General features: G+C 47.2%; 1 protein-coding gene across 2 annotated transcripts in view; it reads right to left on the reverse strand.

The window, feature by feature from the left end:
- The window catches only part of LOC122201990 (anthrax toxin receptor-like), a 36,935-nt gene extending 14,312 nt beyond the window's left edge, over positions 1-22,623 (reverse strand). For both annotated transcript variants that reach the window (XM_042908081.1, XM_042908080.1), the window contains exons 1-9: positions 22,140-22,623; positions 12,593-12,664; positions 11,224-11,295; positions 7,456-7,537; positions 7,329-7,362; positions 6,230-6,309; positions 6,085-6,153; positions 5,665-5,745; positions 5,511-5,571 (exon numbers count right to left, since the gene is read on the reverse strand). In XM_042908081.1, the coding sequence (XP_042764015.1) occupies positions 5,511-5,571; positions 5,665-5,745; positions 6,085-6,153; positions 6,230-6,309; positions 7,329-7,362; positions 7,456-7,537; positions 11,224-11,295; positions 12,593-12,664; positions 22,140-22,414 (826 nt within the window). In that variant the 5' untranslated portion in view covers positions 22,415-22,623. The remainder of the gene's footprint in view (positions 1-5,510; positions 5,572-5,664; positions 5,746-6,084; positions 6,154-6,229; positions 6,310-7,328; positions 7,363-7,455; positions 7,538-11,223; positions 11,296-12,592; positions 12,665-22,139) is intronic.
- Positions 22,624-22,850: the final 227 nt, after the last annotated feature.

Raw genomic sequence — 22,850 nt, forward strand, 5'->3', positions numbered from 1 at the left:
CTGCTGTTGTGGTTTGTTAGGCATTCAAGTGTCTTCCAAAAATGGGTATCAACACTTAAAGCCTTCACATTTTCCCTAATAACCCAGATCACTAGCATTCTTCAAAAATGGGACCACCTGGAAATGGTGGGTTCATACTTCTGCATGACAACCATTGGCTGGGCCCTGTTCACATCAGGGGAGCTCCTCAGGGGCCAGCGCCTGCCTTACTGCACTACACCCCACATGCAATCAACCATCCTTGGCTTGGCCTGACACATGCCTCCTGCTCACGGCACCGGCCTGGCCCCCGAGGGCACTGATGGCAGTGGTCCACCCAGCGGAGGCTTGATGTCTGTAAGTGACACGTCCTCTCCCACACACAGTAACCAACAGTACAATGCTGCTTTGAACTCAGTTGTGCCAGGCTGCCTGCTCAAGGCTCACACTTCATAAGGACCCTTCCCACCATGACACAGGGCTCTGTGATTGGCCAGGAAGGAGCAGTTGGGCTTATCTCCTGTGCACCCTTTCGCCAGCCTGGCTAGGGACACCCTGAGCAGAGCTTTGGCTCTCAGTCTCAAGGAAGTGTCATCTGCAATTTATATTCCAGGATTTTTTATTGCAAAGAAGCATTTCCTTGCAAGACAGAACTGTAAATTGACAGCCCACACTGTAATTAGATACAGGCAGAGAAGGGAACAGTCAGCTGGCTGCATGTGGACAGATCAGGCTCCAGAGGAGCCAAAAATAGTGAGTAGAGCCTTCCTGCCACAAGCACACAGGCAGAAGGAACCAGAAGTGGGCAAATCTGTGCCAGGCCAAGCCATGTAACACCGGTGTTCATCCAAAATGACACTCCTCACTAACTGAGCGTATACTATGGGCCGATCTACACTTTCCTTAACCTCTAATACCCGTGAGCTAGGCATTCCTACCCAAGCTTACAGAGAGGGAACCTGAGGCTAAGAGAGGGCAGGTGGCCTCCTCCAGACCCCTGGCAGGTACAGGGCCAGGACCTGACTTCAAGTACCCATTCCAGGACCCACTTCTGCCCCCTTTGCTCTTGTCTTAGTTCTGAGTAGCTATCATGAGGCTGCTTCAGAGGGATGGCCCCATAGTGCCTGCACTTCTCAGGAAGAGCACGTGCTGTCCATATGCCTGTGACCCCCTTCCCAAAGTGTGCACCCTGCAGCCTTCAGGCCCTGCTCAGTCACCACTTCTCCGCAGCAGCACCCTCTGTGTCCCCAAGGCACTGCCCCTTTAGAGGGTCTTATCACTCTGGCAAGTCTCGGTAAGTGGAAGGCAGGGTGATGGTGTCAGACTTTCGAGCAGAAGAGATGTGGACTTAAAGGATTTTGCTTTGTCTAGTAGCTGCTCCTTGGTTCCAACACCCTTCACCCAATTCCTCCAACAGTAACACACACAGGAGGAGAATGAAGCCAAGGATGGATGAACATTGGCTTGCAGGGAGCTATGTCTCTTAGGTAGAGTCCCACTGTGTACCTGCTCTCGGGTGGCACGGGGACCATCCAGTCCCTGGCAGGGAGACCAATCCTTCTTTATGAGAACTTTCTTTCTGGAGGAAGAGTTCTACATCAGGCCTCCTGGGGCTCCAGAGAGAGGAGCTGGGAAGGCAGGCAGCCCACTGACAAGGTCAGGAGGAAGCCAAGCAGTGAGGAAGGACAACCAACCAACCATGAGACTGACAAGGGCACCAGGTGGAAGTGACCTGTCCTGGGAGGGTTGGGCTCTGGGAACACCATCTGTTGCCCAGCACGGGCTCTTTGGGAGAAATTCGACTCTACTGACCAACGTTTAAGCTGTGTGTCCTCTTAATGCCACAATTCTACTTCTGGAATTGATCCGGGGAATCCTGACCCATGCCCACAGAGAGGTGAGCCTCAGGGTGTGCACAGCCTGCTGTAGCCACAATATCGACCAGGGGAGACTAATGAAAGAAATTTCCCCCATCCGTGTAATGGAGTATGTGCAGATGGCTGGAAAATGTTATGAACTGCATGATCCCATTAATGTAAAAATACCTTGAAAAGCTTATGTAAATATCTATTTGAATCTATATGATCAATTATATATGGTAGCTATTTCTGGGAGGCAGTAGTAGTAGAAAAAGGGGAACCTCATTGTAGAGGGACAGTAGCTATCCAAGCTGGTAGCAATGGTGTCTTTGCACTGCTTTTGCCTTCTGGGTCCTACTGCCCCACAGTCTGCCTTGCCTTCTGCACACAGTGAGTCTCCTGGCCACCCTGCAGGACCTGTCCATAAGCTCTCAGAGAAAAGCCCGCCTCTGCCCTGTGTCCTACTATGTGCCACCACTGATGTGCCATGGTTGTTGGGCTTTGTAGACACTCGCTCTGGGCCAGCCACACACAGGAAAAAGAATGAGAAGGTGCCACCTCTAGCTGTCCTCCCAGACACAAAAATCCAAGTATACCCAACAAACATACAGGAGTGATGATTCTCCAAACCACTGTGCCAAGAGTACCTGGCCAAACAGAATGTTTAAATACAATTTTCATATTACATGAGTCTACTGAGAAGAGATTTTAAAGGATTAAACAGCCTATGGAGGAAAAACTGAGAAGAATTGCCTTCAGGGGTTAGGGACAAGGATTGTCTGGCAAGTGATCTGAGGGGATTTTCCAGGGACAATGGTAAATTCTGTCTTCCTGGAGTGTGCATTTTTCAGAAGTTGTCAAAAAATACACTGAAGTTTGCTGAAATTTAAGGAGAGCTCTTAAGTAATATTTCTATAAATAAAGATATGCAGAATGATGGGCTTTAGAAGTGAGGTAGCCTGATGTCTGTAATTGACTTGAAACACATAAAAAAATAAGATGCACTGTGTGTGGTTGTGTGCGTGTGTGTGTGTGCGTGTGTGTGTGTGTGTGTGTGAGAGAGAGAGAGAGAGAGAGAGCACTGATTAGATAAATGTTAAAGAAATATGGTGAGATATTAAATATTAACTGCAAAATCCAGGTAGTGGAGACAGGGGTGTTCATTGCACAGTTGTTTCCACTTTGTTGTACATTTGAAAATTTCCTTCATAAAAGGTTGGTAACACATCAAAGAACTGAATGAGAAGAATCAACCGTGACACAGCCAAGCAGAAGTCATGGCACATTCAAGGTGAGAAGCGACTAATGAGAAGGACAGACCAAGGGCTGTGGGAATCCAGAGGGGCCAGTGAACCAAGAAAGGGACAAGGATGAACCTCCTGTGAGTGTGGCGTCAAAGGATGGATGGGCTGGACCCTGTAAAGTGGGGGGAAGTAGGGTCTTGTAGGAAGCCTAGTGACACCCCCAGCCTGAGAGCTGAGGGAAGACCTGACTGGCCCTGCTGTGGGGCCAGGGGCCTCAGACTTCCAGGCCAGGCTGGGGTTAGGGAAGGGGCTTTCTCAGTGCCCTGAGGTCCTGTGCGGAGCACAGGCCTAGAGGCAGGAAGGCCAGCAGAGGCCTCTCTGCCTCATCCTGGAGAGCACCCTGAGAGACTGAAGAGGTCAGGAGTGTCGTGCTCATGCCCTGTCTGCTTCCCAAGGCACCCTGACCCACTGATTTATTTCAAATGACAGCCTGATGAAATGGCTCTTTCTATTTCATTTGGGGTCCAGGTTCCTGCCTTGAGCTTTGCCTCCAAGTGACTGTCATGTCGTGTGGCAGCTTTCGTCAAGAGGGCGACAATCTTAAAGGTCAGAGCAGGAAATGCTGAGTTGAGCTGTCAGCGGGTGTGTGGCAGGCACCTGTAACCCTGGCCAGGCCGCCATGGGGGATCGACAACGACTGATGTCTGCACCTGCAGTTTGACATGCTGCTCAGACGCCATGACCTGCGTGTGTGCAGGGGACATAATCAGAGGAATGAAGCTGTCAGGTCGGCTGCACGGCGGGGTGCTTTAAAGCAGAAGCAGGGCAAGAGCCTACTTGTGTGGGAGTCTCCTGCCCGCCTCCAACCTCTCACTGTGAGTTGGTTAAGAAGACAGGAAGAGTCGGAGAGCTGCTGCCAACAGCTGGCTCAGCGGGAGACGCTTTCATACTGGTGATTTTATGTCCTCCCCCCCCCCCCCCCCCCCCCCCCGCCCATGAGCTCAGCCTTGGGGTGGAGGCGTCAAGGATGGTGGGACTATTAGTACCACTACTATTGGTTAGGGCTTCCCAGCTTCTAGATCCTGTGCCGGTCCCTGTAAGATCGCGCGGCCTTACGTCTTACGAGAGATGTGCTAGTGGGTGTTGTTGGAGACGAAAGGGGAGCTCACAGATATTTGGTAATTTGCTCCAGGTTGCAGCAGAGCCAGATCTGAACACAGCTGTGTCTGACCCCATGGTCTACTGCACGATAGCCTTACAGTTAAGAGCACAGAGGCCGACCCGGTCTCTGGGTCTGCGTTTGGCCAGATCCAGCTGTGTGTGCTGTTACCAGGGGAGTAAGTGTGCTTATCCACCCTCCTCAGTACCAGTCTCCATGATGAGACATATAAGCCTGTACACACAGAGCTCATCGCAGGGAGGGGGCTTCTATCACAAAAGTCACTGCACAGGATGTCCTCACCAGACTGACTCAGGGACCTTTGTAGGGGGGGGAGAGGGCACGCTTGTGAAGTTCCAGATGTCGGGGAGAGGCGTTCCCCACAGAACAAGGTGTGTTGTTTGCTGTATTTGTGTGGATACCTTTTGTCGGACTATGTTTCTAGTATGATGCTGGCCATTGAACTGTTCCAATTCTTTTATTCGTCCTTTGAGATAATCATGTTTTTCTTTCTTCATGTTGCTGATGTGGTAAGTTACACTGATATTTCAAATACTGAATTGACTTGCATTGCTGGGGTGATACCTAATTATTATTGATGGACTCTTCTTTTTACATGTTGTCAGATTCAGATTCCATTTGCTGGCATTTTGTTGAGGGCTTTCAAAATATACTTTTTCTTATTTCTTAATTAAACTTCTGGTTCTGATATTTTAAAAAGTTATAACAGGGGGCACCTGGGTGGCTCAGTCAGTTAAGCGTCCGACTGCAGCTCAGGTCATGATCTCGCGGTCCGTGAGTTCGAGCCCCGCGTCGGGCTCTGTGCTGACAGCTCAGAGCCTGGAGCCCGTTTCAGATTCTGTGTCTCCCTCCCTCTCTGCCCCTTCCCTGTTCATGCTCTGTCTCTCTCTGTCTCAAAAATAAATAAAAGTTAAAAAAAAAGTTATAACACTAAACGTATTGTGGTACTCATTTTGCAATATGTGTATGTGAAATCATGGTATATTTTAAACTTATACAGAGAGATATATACAAATTATGTCAAAAACAAAAACAAAAGAATTACACACATACCCACTTATCATTCCTGGCATGAACACCTTACAAAATGATACAGTTGCTTACATATCCAATGCACACGTCTATACAACTACGCATGCATACACACACCACACACTGAAACTGCATGCTCACATCACACCCACCACACACACAACACATACTCACAACATACATCCCTGTGTTTACAACAGTGACTCTAGCTCTTACCTCCTGCACACAAATGCAAAGGCTCTACTTTTGTAATTTCAATACACGCCTTACTTGTGAGCTGGAATAGAAAGAGGGGTGGCAGGTCAGGGACAGTGTACAGGAGGTTGTGGTGAGATGTCACCCCATCCCCTTTCTCACATCCCTTACTCACTGGTTCTACGATGCTTCTCAGTTCCTTAAATCCATTGTCCACTCCAATCATGTGTTCTGGGCTGTCTGCAATTTCCAACAGCTACAAGGGAGAGGAGGTGACTTGGGTGCATAGGTAGGGGATTAGGACCCAGAAGTCCCCATTCCAGGAGGCAGTCTCTTGGCTCATGCCGCGTTAGTCTCTGAGGGCCAGACCCTGGCCTTGGCCAGCAGCCCACCATTAGGGAAGGGAAAGCCCTTAGTTTACTTTACTTCGCACTTTGGGTGTGGAGATTTGACACGATACTTGTTATTCATTTCTTCCTTGTTAGCCATTATTCTCCTCTACCGAGAAGCATCCTTGGGCAACCCTGGGAAAGCCGTCTTTGAAAGTTCCTCATCTAGGATTATAGGTGGCACCTGGTTACCTGTTTGGAATTACCTGGTCTTTCCTATAGTCTTTTACACCAATGGCATAAATGGTTGACCCCATTTTCCGAGCCTTTGCAGCCTAAGAGAAGGAAAGTGGTAAGTATAAATCACTAACTATGTGGAACAAAATACTGGTAATGATGGACTAGACTCACTTCGTACTTAGTCTCATCAAAGGACTCTGGTAGCAGTGTTCCCTCTGTCAAGGAGATAATCATGGAAGGAACTTTGTTTTCTGCAGAAAAAGCAAGTGGCCTGGTCAGTAAAGGCACCCAAGTGACACTCTGTAGGCTGCTGGGTCCACAGCACTGTTCCTCACACCTCCTCCTCCAGAGGACAGGCAGCCGACCTTAGCACCCAGTATCAGAAGTGCCTGGAGGACTAGAAGCCCAGTCCTGGAAGGAGGAGGGGACTTAGACAGGACCAACATTACAGATGGTACTGAGCCCTGCTCCAGCCCTTCCTACTACGGTCACTATGACCAGACTCACAACCTTTGCCCTGAAAGGCAATTCCATTGGCTTCACTGGACAAGCGTCAGCCTTTTAGATGAGCAAAGGGAGTGACAGCCAGACTCGACTGTACAAGGTGTCTCGCAGCTCGGTGGAAGGCGGGACTCTGGCTCAGGCAAGCACGTGCAGAAAGACCTGCTGTATCCACAGGCCCAGGGATCCAGAAGGTGAGGTCAGAGGCTCTCGGGCTGAGGATGCCGTGCCCAGCTCAGTGCCTTTCCCCACCAGGCCCATGCTTCTTTCCTGGCAAGAGCTGGAGCCCTAACCTAGATGAACATGGTTCCGGGCAGAGCACAGCCGTTTCCAGTGTTGGAGGCACAGTCACAGGATGACATCAACCAAAGGGAAGGAACCACAGGGAAAAGGCACCAGGGCCAGAGATGTGATGGAGACAAAGTGTGGGCAAAGGGGAAATCCAGCTCTTTTTTTCTGAAAACAGAATCCTGTCTGCTCCTGGTTCCCTTGGCTTTTCTTGTTCAGGCAGCCCAAGTGTTGGTCAAGCACCTCACAGTTACCAAGAGCCTAGATGGTACACACATGATCCCATGTGGTTCTGAGACTCATCACTGGGGGTGGTTTTCATCCTCACTGCACAGAGGAGGAACCTGTGGCACAGAGAGGGCAAGCACCTTGCTCTAAGAATCAGCGCTAGGAAGGGGCAAAGGAGGGTCTGCACCTCGTTGAGGTCCAGGACTAGCTCTGTCCCCACACCTGCCTGTAATGAAGTCACCAGGAAGCTTACCTCCAGAGTTTGCTTTTTCAATCTGCTCATTTGCCTGCAAGGAAATGAAGGAGTGTTGGAGTCCTGGGTGGGAGGACCCAGGATACTCTAAGAACTCCATAAAGCATCTCTGCTCTAGATTCGGTACCTTTTTAAATCCTTCATGCATGTTTGTGGCTCCAGTAGGCACTGTATTCTGAAGTTTATTAAGACCATCACTTATTTCATTTCTGAAAAAAAAAAAATCAGAAAAGGGATTGTGGTGGTATGAGGTATTGACTATTAAAAAGAGCCCAAAGCTAACCTTTGTGCACTGCTGGTGGGAATGCAAACTGGTGCAGCCACTGTGGGTAAAATTATGGAGGTTCCTCAAAAAATTAAAAATGGAAATGCCATATGATCCAGTACTGGGTATTTACCCAAAGAAAATGAAAATGCTAATTTGAAAAGATACAGGCACCCCTACGTTCATTGCAGCAATATTTACAATGACCAAGGTCTGGAAGCAACTCGTGTCCAATGATAGATGAATGGATACAGAAGATGTGGTGTATATATTCAATGGAACATTAGCCAGCCATGAAAATTAACAGATCTTGCCATTTCCAACAACATGGATGGATCTAGACGACGTTATGTCGAATGATTAAGTCAGACAGAACGATAAAATACTATATGATTTCGCTTATATGTGAAATCCAAAAAACAAAACAAAGAAGAAAACAGACAAAAATCAGAAACAGACTCATAAATACAGAGCATTATCTGATGGTTGCAGAGGGGAGGGGAGGGTGGGGACGGGCAGAATGGATGAAGGGCAGTGGGAGATACAGGCTTCCAGTTATGGAATGAAAAAGTCACATGAATGAAAGCTACAGCAAAGGGAATATAGTCAAGGATGTTGTAATAATGTCGTAGGTGACAAATGGTAACTACACTTGTGGTGAGCACAGCTAATGTATAGAAGAGTCAAGTCACTATGTTACACGCCTAAAACTAATGTAAAACTAATGTGTGTCAGCTATATTTCAATAAAACGAAAAAACAAAACATCTCCAAGCCATCCTGGAGCCACTGTGCACTGTGCAGACCTGTCTAGTCGGGACAGAATACAAATCAAGTAGCCTGGTCATGACCTTATGCTCTGTGTCCTTGATATGAACAGGCCTTGCTCAGGCCTCCTCTGTCCCCCATCTGGTGAGCATGGGGTGGGGGGAGGCTGCTCTGCTGCTCCCATGGGTATGGCCTGGCTTTTTCTGCACTCACCACTGTCTCAGGCACACTACCTGGGGGACCCTCAAGAGCCCTGCCTTGATCATCCATGGTGAATGTGGGGCACACCCATGGATGTGCCACTGTGAATCTGTACTCGCAGTGTAACTGGCAGGGCTTCTAGCACCTACTGGGTCCCTTGGGAAGGCACACTCTTCCTTCAGCAGGTAAGGCTGAGTTTGGAAAAGGTCATCCTGCTGATAGCCCTGCCCTGTCCCATCTTACCCTATCACAGAATCCTGAGGTTGGCTCGTTGCCCTCCCACCACCCCAAAAAAGCCACTTCCCCTTCTGGATTGACACCAAAGGAAGAAGCAAGCTGCTTAATGAGAGAACTAGGGCTCCTGGGTTCACGTACTCCTGAAGAAAAAGGCCAAAAGCTGGGGAAGTGCCTCGAGGGCTGCCCATGCAGGTGGAGGGGCAGTGCTCCCCTTGCTGCCATGGGTATGTGGCCAGGCGGCTGCTGTTAAGGGGGATTTCACAGGTGGGACTGGGGCCCTAGGTTCAGGATAATCCCATGTGACAGGCCGAGCTGGCACAGCAAGGCTAGGAGAGCTGGGACCCTGAGAGGGCTTCTCACTGTGGGAAGTGGAGATGTTGCTGTGGGGTGAGATCTGAGAGCCCCAGGTCCAGTCCCACCCAGCCCAGGAGGTGAGGCCTGGCACCCATGGACAGTGGAGGCCAAACCAGGTGCTGTTCCACTCAGCAGAAGCCCTCTCCCTCCTCACCACATACCAGAAGATTTTCTTCCACCCCTTCCCAGTGTCTAGCCTAGGAGCCCCCAGGCTTTTTCTTGCCCAAGCAGGCTCTCCCCAGGGAGTGTTGCTCCTCTAACTTTGCTCCCAGCTATGTCCACGGAGGGGATACCAGCTCCTTGTCTCCTAGAGTCCTTCTTACTCTTTAACATCTGTCTCAACCCCTTGGATCCCCTCCATCTCTTCCCTGTCGTCACCCTCCTCACCATCAACCCTGGGGCTTCCTAGCCTCTGGGCCCCTGGCTTTTCTAGTACCCAGAACAAACCCCCTTTCAACTCTGTCTCCTCAGCCTACTCTCTCCTAGCAGAAAGGGCTCAGAAAGCATTAAGCAGGGTCCCATCCCTGCTCCCACATTCTCTGCAGACCCTCCAGAATCACACCTATATCAGGCTCTAGTGTCCCCTCCTGGATTCTCTCTGCATGAGGTCCTTCCCAGGCTCCCTGCCAAAGGCCTCCTCAACTCCTAGGCAGTGGAGCATGTTTAGGAAGGCCAATCCAGGCTGAGCCCAGCTCCAGTCAAGGTCCTGTGGGGGTTTGGGAGCTGGCAGCTTTAGGGCCCTGATCTGAGTGTGAGTTGTCTTCCCAAATGCACATCTTGCCCCTTCCCACCAATTTCACACCATTTCCACTCCCCTAGGCCCCACTCCCACTCCTGAACCCTGGCTTGGGGAAGATGTTACTTTGTTCACTCTCCAGAGATGACCATGGAGACCCTACCTGGGCCCCCCCCCACAGCTTCTCACATCTGGGCCCTGAGCCCCCCACCTTGGAGGAGGCAGAGGTCTTACCCTCCCCAGTGGGCAGCTCTTCCTCCAGAGCCCCCTGCCCAGCAGCCCTGTATCTCTCTGCCACCTGCCAGCGTCTCTCTTAATGGACTTGCTTCCTTCCACCTCAACCCCACTCAGGTCTCTCTGTCCTAATGCAAAACCCCACCTATGCACAAATTTGTGCCTCCACTAGTGCTTGGAGCTGTCAGCCCTCTCTTCCTGCTTGTCCTGGAGTCAGGCAGGAGAGTGCTGTCTCCATGCACTGACACCACCACACCCCTCCCCTGCAGGTTGGCTGTTCACTCTGTTGCTCTTGGCTTCTTCCCATGGTCCTGAATGCGGTTCTGTGCCACAAATACTGGGGCCCATCTAGTCCTGAGGGTGCTCAACCTCTCCTTGATGCTTAACTTTCTCTGAATTGGGCTCCAGTCATTTGTGCTTTTGAGAATCTTAACCTCCTTACCCAGCTACTCAAAGCTCCATAATTCCCAGTTTACAGACTTTGGGAAAACTGCTGGTCCCACCATGGCCAACCTAGGATGGTGGTCATGACTTTCTCAAGCACCCTCTCCCAGCCTGATGCTTAGGACCCCACTCTTGGGGTCCCATGTCTCAGACCCACTTAAGGAACAAGATCCCTTCACTGAGACCATCAAAACTTTGATGCTGCTCAACCCTTCCTCCCTGGTTATGACTTTTTCTCACTGGAATCCCCACTGGCCCAAGGTAGAGAGTGACACACAACAGCAGGTTCTTAATGCAGGTCACCATTTATAAAGAAAACATACACCTGCTCCAAAAAATTCTGGGAGTCCTCACAGCCAGCCTGTTCTAAGAACAGGGAACAATGAAGATAGAAGGACTCAGGCAGGTGAAAGGCAAAGCTTAGAGGGGGTGGAGATAGTCAAGCTGCACAGGGTTGGCCATTGTCAGAGCAGCCAGGGGTCTGAGAGGGCAGGGGAGCTAGACCTGGGCATCAGGGTATACAGTGGAGTCCAGGCCTGCCCAGTAGTCTTCACAGCAGTGGGTTCCCCACTGTGATCTCAGGGAACCCATTTTCCCCCTGGCTGTTTCATCAGTCTCACCCACTGGGCCTGTCTTGGGGATCAATGTGGCACTTACTTATCTGAGGTGAGTTTCATGAGGGTGTGGCCCTCTGTGGAGTAGGTGATGAAGGATATCCGCAGTTTCGGGCTGGGGAGAAAGCACATGCTTGTGAGAAGTCACCAACACAGGTTGCAAATGATGAACGAGCAGCCAGGGAGAGGTGCATGACAGTTTCCCTGCCCCATCCCAATTCTTCTGCTTTGGGGTCCATTTCCCAAACCCCAGAGCTTCCTATAACCTTAGTAAGGAATTCTGAGGTCTGTAAGATGTGTGGCCTTCTGGGAAGGGAGGAGTGTCCATCCTTACACTCACAACACCCCAATAGTGTTTGTCTGTTTGCCTGTTTGTCTCTCTCTCTCATGTGCGCATGCATGTGCACGCACACACACAGGCACTCACACAGATAGTTGCTCACACAGACAGCTGCATGCAAAAGGAGATAGACATCTACACACTCTTGCAGGAGGGACTTCCACTTGGCCTCTCTTCTGTAACATTTTTTGGAGCTTCACTGCCCTTCCTTCCTTGCCTGTCTTCCCCAGCTCAACTCTTCTCATCTCAAAGAAATTATCTTCCCCCTTGCCAGCCATTCATATACATCCCTCTCTTTCCTGCTCCTGTCCACTGTCTTCTGGTTTGTTGACCCTCATTATCCCTTGGCTAAATTGGTACCATAGATCCCCAGCTGAATTCCCTACTGCTTTTAGCTCTTGTTCCCATTCATTTTACCCACTTTTGCCAAACTTTTCTTCTTAACGCACTACCTTACTCATGTCAGACCTCTAATCATGAATCATCTGTTGCTCCCTATTGCTCACAGCAGGAGATCTAGGTCCTGTGTGCTGGCACTATGAGCTGCTATGGCCATGGCCCCAAGCTGACATGCGCAGCCTCATCTCCCAGCCCTACCTTGAGTTAAACCTACTCTGCTGCCAAACAGACTACTCACTCCACAAGAAGTCTCCCTGATGGTTCCTGTTACCCTGTCTTTCCCATCCATCAAAGCCTAGTTAATATTGCCACATCTTCTGGAAGCTATCCTTGAATTAAAATTCTTGCTTTTTCCTTAAGCTCATCATATAAGCCCTTTGCCTTTTCTTTTGACCCCTGACACCTTTAAACCAGGTGTTTAATTATTATGTTACTGGTTTGCCTGTTTCTTAATCTATTAGGTCCTCAAAGGCAGACTGTGTCCTCAGTCATATAGCTTCTCAGGCAGGAGCCAAGTAAAGCTGTTGGGGCCCTTGGAATCACTGCGATTTGTCTTTTCCTCACTGTGGGCTCTGTGCTCCTGCATGAAGGGACTCCAATTCTCACTGAGTCCAAACAGCTCTGTGCTGGGTTTAGCAGAGGAAATCACACTATTAACACAGAGAAGCCATACTTTTCGAACTTTTTGACAAAATCTTCCACAAGGTTGTAAATGTCCATCCAGTTGTTGTTCACACTGCCTGACCTGAAAATGAAGAAACATGAGTGAGAGGGATGAGTTACATCTGTCGTGTAGGAATAGTTTCTGCCTTCTCTGCCCTCCTGCAGGCTCTTCAGCAACCTCCTCATCCCTACTCTCTTCCACATAGCTAAAGTCTGCCACACACCTTCAGTGACTTCAGCGGGTCACCCTGGTGGTGACTTTCATCAGTGTGAATTATGGGAGACCTGTGTGCTTGGGACTGAGGGACCTCTGAGGTTGCCACCTCTGGTGGCAAACCAGGATATTTGGTCATGCTAGGTGAGACTGTTGGACAAGAAACAAGGGGGATGCATTGGTTGGCAAAGCCTCCACCAGTTCTGATCTGTTGGCTCTCCTGGTTGCCATTGTCTCCCAGATGAATGCTCCTTCCCTGCCCCTTGAAGGTGTGGGTGGTTTGGTGTGAGGCAGAGCTCTTTGGCACCACATCCCTACAAAGTACTCTTGGCTTTTCCTTTCCATTATTCCTTCCACCTCTTCTAGGCTATATCTAAAACTGCCAGTAGATGATGAGGAAACTAAGGATAGACGTTCCTGATGATGTCAGGATTATTATTCATGGACACATACATACCAGACACTTTACATGCATGATTTCCAATTCCAGAGCAACTCTATGATATCAGCATTATTCCCATTTTACACATGAGATTCACAGGTCATGACATTTGCCACATTTCCATAGTTAGCATGGATCTGAACCCAGATCTAGCTTCAAAACCCATGCTCTACCCATCGTACTAGGCAGATCAGGGTGAATTAGACAATTGCTGGGTAGCAAATTACTAGACTCTGACAACCAACCTATGACGCAGACTTTATCTCAGAAGCTTCCATGCTAAAGTGCAGGACAACTTCCTTAATTAATGGTAACCCTTTCCATGCTCCTTCTTATTACTTTTCTTTCCTGTTTTCCCCCTGTGTGAAAAGGATCTTCCAAAGAAGATTTATAGGAAACAAGAGTCTACAACTCACCTACTTACTCTGGGGAAGTTTCCAGTTTGTGATGATTTTGAAGAAAGGTTTAGACTCTAGAACATAGACAAACATGAGTATTCATTGGCCATAGAAGATACCACAGGACTTATAGATCCCTAGGAAGGAGGCAGTATGGAAAACAACCATGTGGGCTTCTAGTACAAAGAGCTCCAGTCATGTTCTAGTGACTCACTCTTAAATGAGAATGGAGATGATTAGCAGATATTTGAAGATATTGCTATCATTGAAGCTTGCGGCCAAAACACCTAGTGATACAACTATGCTGGGAGAATGGAAAGGATGGGTAAAAATCAGATAGGGGAGCTGAGCTATAAGAAAGCTTAATTCCCTTTCCTCATAATAAGAAGTCAATAGAGAATGAGTAAATCTCGAACAGCAAAAAGCAGCATCAGTACTAACATGTTATTAGAAACAGGGTCATATTACCAGAAGAAAAATCTGCAAAATGATGGACAAAAACACAAGTCCCAACTAATTGCTTCCTGCCAGAGACTCATTAAGCTTTAAAGACACATGTAGGTTCAATGTGAAGGAACTCAAGATATTCCATCCAAGTGAAACCAAAAGAAATTAGATAGTTATACTTATATCAGACAAAATAGACTTTAAGCCAAAAATGGTAACAAGAGTCAAAGAAAGTTACTACATAATGATAAAATGGTCAATACATCAAGAAGATATAACAATCATAAATACATATGTACGCAACATCTGAGCACCTAAATATATTAAGCAATACTAACAAATCTGGAGAAAAGATAACAATACAATAATAACAGGCAACTTCAATGCCCCAGTTTCAGCAATGGATAGATCATCTAGGCAGAAAATCAACAAGGAAACATTGGAATTGAACCATATCATGGTCAAATGGACTTAATAGACATATATAGAATATTTCATCCAACTTTTGCAGAATGCACATTCTTTTCTGGTCCACACAGATTATTCTCCAGGATAGATCATATGACAGGACACAAAACAAATTTTAGCAAATTTAAAAATACTTAAATCATACCAGCTATCTTTTCCAACTACATGGAATAAAAAACAAGAGGAAGGAGCACCTGGGTTGCTCTGTTGGTTGAGCATCCAACTCTTGGTTTCAGCTCAGGTCATGGTCTCATGGTTAATGAGATCAAGTCCTGCATCGGGCTCTGCACTGACAGCACAGAGCTTACTTGGGATTCTCTCTTTCTCTCTCTCTGTCTCTCTGCCCCTTCCCTGCATGTGCTCTCTCTCAAAATAAATAAACAAACATTTAAAAAGCAAGAGGAAATATGTAAAGTCTACATTTATGTGAAAATTGAGCAACATACTTTTGAACAACCAATGCATGAAAGAAAAAAACCAAATGGGAAAATAAAACCTTAAAAGTAATGGAAATGGAAACAAATAGCAAAACCTACAGAATGTTGCAAGCGCAGTTCTGAGAGGAAAATTTATAGTGATAAATGCATATATTAGGGATATAGCAAAATATAAAAAAAAACCCTTACTTTACATGTCAAGGAACTGGAAAAAAAAGAGAACAGACTAAGTCCAAAGTTAGCACAAGAAACAAAATAACAAAGGTGCTGAAATACATAAATTTAACTTAAATTAGAAATAGAAGAGGAGACATTGCAACTGACACTATAGAAATACAGGATCATAAGAAACTACTCTGAATAATTACATACCAACAAGTTAGAAAATCTAGAACAAATGGATAAATTCCTAGAAACACACAAACCTGCCAAAACTGAAACATGAAGAAATATAAAATTTGAAAAGACCTATGTCTAGTAAAGAGATTGAATCAGAAAACACAAATCTTCCCAAAGAGAAAAGCCTGGGACCAGATGGTTTTGTAGGTTACTGTCACCAAACATTTAATGAAGAGTTAACACCAATCCCTTCCAAATTCTTTCAAAAAATGGAGAAGAGGGAACACTTCCAAACTCATTCACTGAGGCCTGAATTACCTTGATATCAAAGCCTGACAAATACTACAAGTACAGACCAATATCCTATAGGAATATGGATGCAAAAATCTTCAACAGCAACAAAAATCTAGCAAACTGAATTTAGCAACATATTAGAAGATTTTTATTCCATGACCAAGTAGGATTTATTTACACAATGGAAACATGGTTCAACATGCAAACATCAAACAATGTAATTAACAGAATAGAAGAGAATTAGCAGAATAGATTGGAAAAAAAAACCAACTACATGATCATTTCAATTGATGTAGAAAAAGGATTTGATAAAATCCAACATACTTCCTTCACAAAAATACTCCCACTAGGAATAGAGAAATGTTGTATGACAAACATAATAAGGGCCATATATGAAAAACCCACAGTTAACATATTGATGGTGAAAGACCAGAGCTTTTCCCAAGATCAAAAGTAATACAAAAATGCCCAGTTTCATAATTTCAATTCATTGTAGTATTGGAAGTCTAGCCAGATCAATTAGGCAAGGGGAAAAAAAGGCATCCAAATTTAAAAGGAAGATGTAAAATGATCTCTTCTTAGATATGATCTTACTTGTAAAAAACCCCATAGATTCCACACACAAAAAACTATTTGAGCTAATAAAAGAATTCAGCAAAATTTCAGGATACAAAATTAACATATAAAAATCAGTTGCATTTCGATATACACTAACAATGAACATTCCAAAAAGGAAATCAAGAAAATAAATCCATTTATAATATTATCAAACAGAACAAAATATTTATGAATAAATTTAACCAGAGGCAGAAGACTAGTACACTGAAAACTACAACATATGGCTGAAGGAACTTTATATTTGTTTAATGTTTATTTATTTTGAGAGAGAGAGAGAGAGAGAGAGAGAGAGTGGGGAAGGGGCAGAGAGAGAGGGGGAGAGAGAGAATCCCAAGTAGGCTTCACACTCAGCACAAAGCCCGACATGGGGCTTGATCTCACGACAATGAAACCATGTTTGGAGCTGAAATCAAGAGTCAGATGCTCCACTGACTGAGCCACCCCTTAGACCCTATGGCTGAAAGAAATTTAAAAGACACGAATCACTGGAAGAACATCACATATTCATGGACTAGAAGAGCTAATATCCTAAAGCTGGCAATACTAGCCAAGGCTATCTACAGGTTCAATGCAATCTTTATTAAAATGTCAATGACGGGGTGCCTGGTGTCCAACTTTGGCTCAGGTCATGATCTTGCAGTCTGTGAGTTTGAGCCCCACGTTGGGCTCTGTGTTGACAGCTCAGAGCCTGAAGCCTGATTCAGATTCTGTGTCTCCCCCTCTCTTTGTCCCTGCCCTTCTCATGCTCTGTCTGTCTGTCTCTCTCTCAAAAATAAATAAAGATTAAAAAAATTTTTTTTAAAGTCAATGACTTTTTTCTTGCAGAAACTGAACAATCCATCCCAAAATTCATATTGAATCTTAAGAGACCTTAAATAGTTTTAAAAAATCTTGAATAAGAGCAAAGGTTGTGGACTCACATTTTCTGGTTTCAAAATTTATTACAAAGCTACAATAATCGAAATAGTGTAGTACGGGCATAAAGACAGACATATAGACTAATGGAATAGAATAAAGAGCACGGAAATAACCCCTCATATATATGTTCAGTTGATTTTTGACAAGGATGCCAAGGCCATTCAATGTGGGAAAGGACAATATTTTCAACAAATGGCACTAGGAAAACTGGATGTTCACATGCAAAACAATGTAGTTAGGCTCTTATGTCGTCCACAAAAATTAATTCAAATGAATCAAAACCTAAATGTAAGAACTAAAAATATTAAACTTTTTAGAAGAAAATATAGGGGAAACCTTCATGCTGTTGGATTTGGTAATGGTATTTTGGATATGGCAACAAAAGCACAGGTAATAAAAGAAAAAACAGATCAAACTACATCAAAATTAAAAACTATTGCATGATTCCACTTATATGAGTTACCTAGAATAGGCAAATTCATAGATATAGAAAATAAAATAGAGGTTCCCACGGTTTGGGGAAGGATGAATGGGGAAATAGTGTTTAATGTATACAGATTCCAATGACTTCTGTCCTCATCAAAGCACATAAGCCATGGCTAGCTTGAGGGGTTGTGAGGGGTCCTGAGAAGGAAAAAATAAAAGGCATGGGATAGTTCACCAAAAGTGGTACACAGATCAACAGACTGTCCCTGCATAGTCCTGTTCTGTTCACCTGAGCTGAGGGAGAAGCTATGAGAACACAAACATGCTGAGTACGGATGCTCTTTCAAGGATGCTCCTTCAGCTGTCATCCCCTCTAAGATCCTTTAACCTGCAGAGTTGCCTTACCTAAGAGCATGCCTTTCCTGAGGTTCCCACCTGAAGTGACGGATGGCCCAATCGTTTGGCCCAACTTGGCACAGCCCTGAAGGCACCTTTTAGCTCCAAAGCTCCCCATGAATCAGGTGAGGCTGTCATGTCTGCATTGAAGCTCCACTGAATCCTATTTTTGCCTGTTCCCTTGCACAGATATTAATGTCAAGGCATCCCCTAATGAGCATCCTGCACAGGCTTCGTCCTTGGTTTGGATGGGTCTTGAAGCTCTCCCTCTCTCCTCTATGGAAACCCCTCTTCCTCCACCAGTGCCACACATGTGGGTGCTCCCTAAATTCTGTCTGCCCTTTCTCCTCTCAGTAGACACACCTGTTCTGAGCTTCTAATTTTTTCTCCAGCCTCACAGTCCTCCTGGGACCTTCTAGGCCCTTCCCCTTTCCACTCCAGCCATGCTATCATCCTTCCCCCTTCCAATCTATCCTTCCCAAGGCAGCCAAGAGGTATTTTTGAAAACACAGGTCTGATCCTTCTCTCTTTTGATAAAAGTGATTCTTTAAATAATGTCCATATGCCCTTGAAGTGAAAAACACACCTCTACATGTGCGCAAGGCCTCACTACTGGCCTGTGCCCTTCCCTTCTCCCCCTTCTCGCCCCGCCCACAGGATCCTCTGAGGGCCTCACTTCTCAGGCCTTTGCACTGGCCACTCCCTCAGCCTGGAGCTCCCTGGCCCACCACCTCCCTGGTGCCTGAGAAAATAGTGCAGGCACACAGCAGGGCTCACTAATTTTCATCCAATTCAATCTAGTGTATGACCAAATAAATAATGAATCTAATGAATAAGGTTGGAGTGAACCACTCAAGGCTTTCCTGCAGGTGACAGACTATGTTTGCTTCCAAAACCACCGCAGGGACCCACTCAGCCTCAGGGACTTTGGAATGGGCTTTGGAGGGAGACATTCCAGAGTTTCAACTCCTGTTCCATGTCTTCCCATCTGAGGGCTTTAGGGGGTCATTCCTTGGCCCTGCGTGGCTTCCTTCCCTCATCTGTGAAATAGGGGTAATAACATTTACCTACAGAAGACTCAGTGATGAAGCTGCTTCCCCCTTTACCCTTGTCCCCAGTCCAGAGAAATGCCCCAGTCATGAGCAACTCCCTCATTCAATATGTATAGATTCTTCAAAATAGATCCAGAATCTGTCCACTCAGCACCTCCACCCCTACCCTACTGGTCCATACTCCCATTATCTCCTCCCTGAATCCCTGCATTAGCCTACCCCCCGACTCACCACCACCACCACCACACTGGTCTGCCCTTGGGCCCTTCATTTGTGATCTTTTCAGCCAAGACCCAATGGCATGCCCTCTCTGCTCAAAAACACCTTCTTATCCCCCTTCGCTTTCTAGTCTGTCAGCCCCACCTTCCCAGATCACCTCTTCAGAACAGGCCCTCCCTCAGCACTTCCCATCTTTCTGCCCTGATTCCGGCCCCCACCTCCAGCCTGTGCTAATCCCATCTGACACACTACTTCCTCTCCTCTTTTATTTATTTCCTCTCTCCTCATGGAAACTCCAGGAAGTGTTTGATGCCTTATCCCCATGCCCAAACAGTGACTAACATACTCAGTTGATCAGTCATTATTTGTGAGTGGACGAATTGTTAAGGGAATGAATGAACAAATAGAACTGCTCATCACATGGGTGAGAGGTCCCAGAGAGCCTTGGGAGAGTCAACAAGCAGAGGCATTTGACCTCTACCCTGGCACCCCAAAGGGCAGTTCAGAAGAGAGCTGATCCAGGGAGGAGAGGGGGGCCCTGCAGTTCTGGGGAGTTCCCAGCCCCAGTGTGCATGACTCTGCCTTCTCTAGTAACATTTTATACTCATCTTCCACAATTGTATCTGCTGCTGTGCTGGGAAAACTGCCTCCAAACTTGCCTTCATCCTCATCACAACCTGGTGAGGTGGGTATGAAGATCCCCATCATACATACGGGGACCCTGAGGCACAGAGAGGTGAAGCAGTTTGTTCAGGGGTTCGTGACTGGTGAGTGCCGTCTGCCTGACTTGCACACTTGGGGCTGCCCCCTCAGTGGTCATTACTCCCCTTTCCCCAAGAGCCACAGGGAGAAGTGCCTGAGGGAGTCTGTCCTCACCCTCCAGGAATCTCTCATCAAGCTGGCCCTCAAAGGAAGTGTAAAGCCTTCTTCAACCAGACTGGGTGTGCGCAGGTCCTGGGGAGATGGTGTTATTTCCCTGGGGCTGAGGAGTTTGCTATGGTTTCAGACAAGCCTGGCCTGGTAAACCACAGGCAGGATCTAGCTGGACTCCTCACTGATGACCTGGGGCTGGGAAGGGGGTGTGTAAGGGCTCTTTCATGGTCACCCTCAGTTCCTCTCCAATCCACACAATCCAGCAGGATTCAGTCCTGACACTTGTTATTCTGGCTTGTCAAACTGAATGACCCAGAGAAAGGCTGTCAACCCCCTTACTGCCTTTCTACCCCCAGCCCTAATGCCTAAGAGAGAAACCTCCATCCCCCTTGGCCGTGCCAAGTATCACTGAGGCAAGACCTGCCCAAGGCAACTCAGAAGTCCCTCCACAGGACAGTGAGGAAGGACTTATTCCAGTGGGCAGGGTGGCTCCCATCTCTGCAGGCTTTGCTTAGAAGCTGGTGGCTGGACACACATCCCCCTAGTCATCAGCCTCCATGGAGAATAGAAGGACACACAGGAAGCTGAGTCTTGCCATGCCCATCAGCTTTGGGGCTACTTCATCTAGCCTTTAAATGCCATCCCCTTTCCATGAGATCACAGATGCAAATGCCTCTCTACTCTACATTCCACGGTGGTTTTGTGGATGACAGAAGTGCAGTGGAAGGGCTTTGGAGACCAAAATGTGCTTCAACAGTATTATCGACAATCATATCACTGATAGTATTGACTCACTAAAGTTCATTCTCAATCCAACAGACAAGTTGCAAATGGAACCAAGGCAATGTCTCCAATCTCTCCAAGCATGAAGATCCGTCCCCTTTTGAGGATCACAAGGTGCCCTGCTTCCCAGGACAATACCAGGTCAGACATAACTGTTCTCAAAGTGCAAACAAACTGTAACTAGTCTCCAAGCAGTCGAAGAAGAAAGCAAAACCGTTGGCAGGAAAACAAAGGGCTTTCTTTTCTTTTCTTTTCTTTGCCTTTTCTTTCTTTCTTTCTTTCTTTCTTTCTTTCTTTCTTTCTTTCTCTTTAAAGTTTATTTATTTATTTTGATGGGGTTGGGGCAGAAAGAGAGAAGGAGAAAGAATTCCAAGCAGGCTCCTGGCTGTCAGGGCAGAGCCCGCTGAGGTGCTTGATCACTGTGAGATGGTGACCTAAGCCAAAATCGAGAGTCAGTCACTTGGGGCGCCTAGGTGGCTCAGTCGGTTAAGCATCTGACTTCAGCTCAGGTCATGAGCTCATGGTTTGTGAGTTCGAGCCCCACTCAAGCCCCACTCGAGCCCCACTCAAGCTCCACGTCAGGCTCTGTGCTGACAGCTCAGAGCCTGCTGCCTGCTTCAGATTCTGTGTCTCCCTCTCTCTCTCTCTCTCAAAAATAAACAAATAATAAAACATTAAAAAAAGGAGAGAGATGCATGACTGAACCACCCAGGTGCCCCGGGAAAACAAAGGAATTTCCAAACTGTGACACTATGAGAATGCCCAGTGGAAGCAACACATAATCTCTCTGGGGCCAGTAAAAATAAAACTTTCCACTCACTTGGGTGGAAAACAACATAAGCAAAACACCTCACAAAGTAGAAACTGAAACCCAGCGAGCTTCTAACAACTGCTGAGAAGGAGCTCCTAGCAATCACTTGTCTATCCAGCTATTTAAGGGGCATGCAGGCCACAGATCCAGTCCATGCTGGTGGGAGGACTTAGAACCATTCAGAAACCTTATGGTGGCCTTTTATTCTCTCAAAAAGGAAAAGTCCCAGAGAACAAATTTTGGGGGCATTCCTTCTCCCTCAGGAACAAGGGGAGACATACAGGTTCCTTGGCTCTGACCAAGGTTACTCCCTGGCCCCTCCACTCACAGAAGCTGGCATCCCCTTTGGCCATCACCTGCCCATATTGACTTCAGGGACCACACCACCCTGGGGCGCTGGGTAGGGCAGGAGGACCACTCACTTATCCAAGATGAAGTAAAGGTCATATGCGCTCTGGCAGGATTGCCTTGTATCTTTTTCCGGGTTATCCCAGGAATAGTGGCTACGGAGGTGGTGGACATTTCCCCCCTTTGGACGGAGGTAGTTATGGAGGCTTTTCCCACTTAGAACGAGGCCATGCAGGTCTCTGGAGCCCCGGACGCTGTGCTGCAAACTTCCGGCTTTCAGCAGTGGAGGCCGCAGCACAAGCAGCAGAAAGAGCACGGGGCCCGGCACACCCAGGCCGTGGTTCCCCATTTTCCTGGCCACCTTCTTGGAGCTGCTGGCTGCTGGCCGCTTCAGGTCACCTCAGGCGGCTGCCTCCGGAGACTCCACCTGTGCCCTGGGGCTTTGGCTCCCGCCAGCACTTTCCCAAGGCGCACTTCAAGCCTGCACCTGCTATCTGCCCTTTGGGCGGAAGAGGCAAACAGCTGGCTCTGGGGCGATGGGCCCAGTACCTGCTGGCCCTTCCCCCACGCAGCTGGGGCAGAAGGCCTTGTTATGATGGACAGGGGGGTTGGCATGGTGACTTTGTGACCTACAGCTCTGCTCAGTGTCCTGCCTGTTGACAACCCCAGGCAGGAGTCATGGTATCTTTAGATGGGGGGTAAGATGAGGCCTCCATTTGTCTCTTATCCTAAACCCTCACAGGTGGCCATTAAAATCTCCCAAGACTCTTTTTTTTATAATTCAA

This window comes from Panthera leo, chromosome D2 (genome assembly GCF_018350215.1).
Source record: "Panthera leo isolate Ple1 chromosome D2, P.leo_Ple1_pat1.1, whole genome shotgun sequence".
In the NCBI taxonomy this organism is placed as follows: Eukaryota; Metazoa; Chordata; class Mammalia; order Carnivora; family Felidae; genus Panthera; species Panthera leo.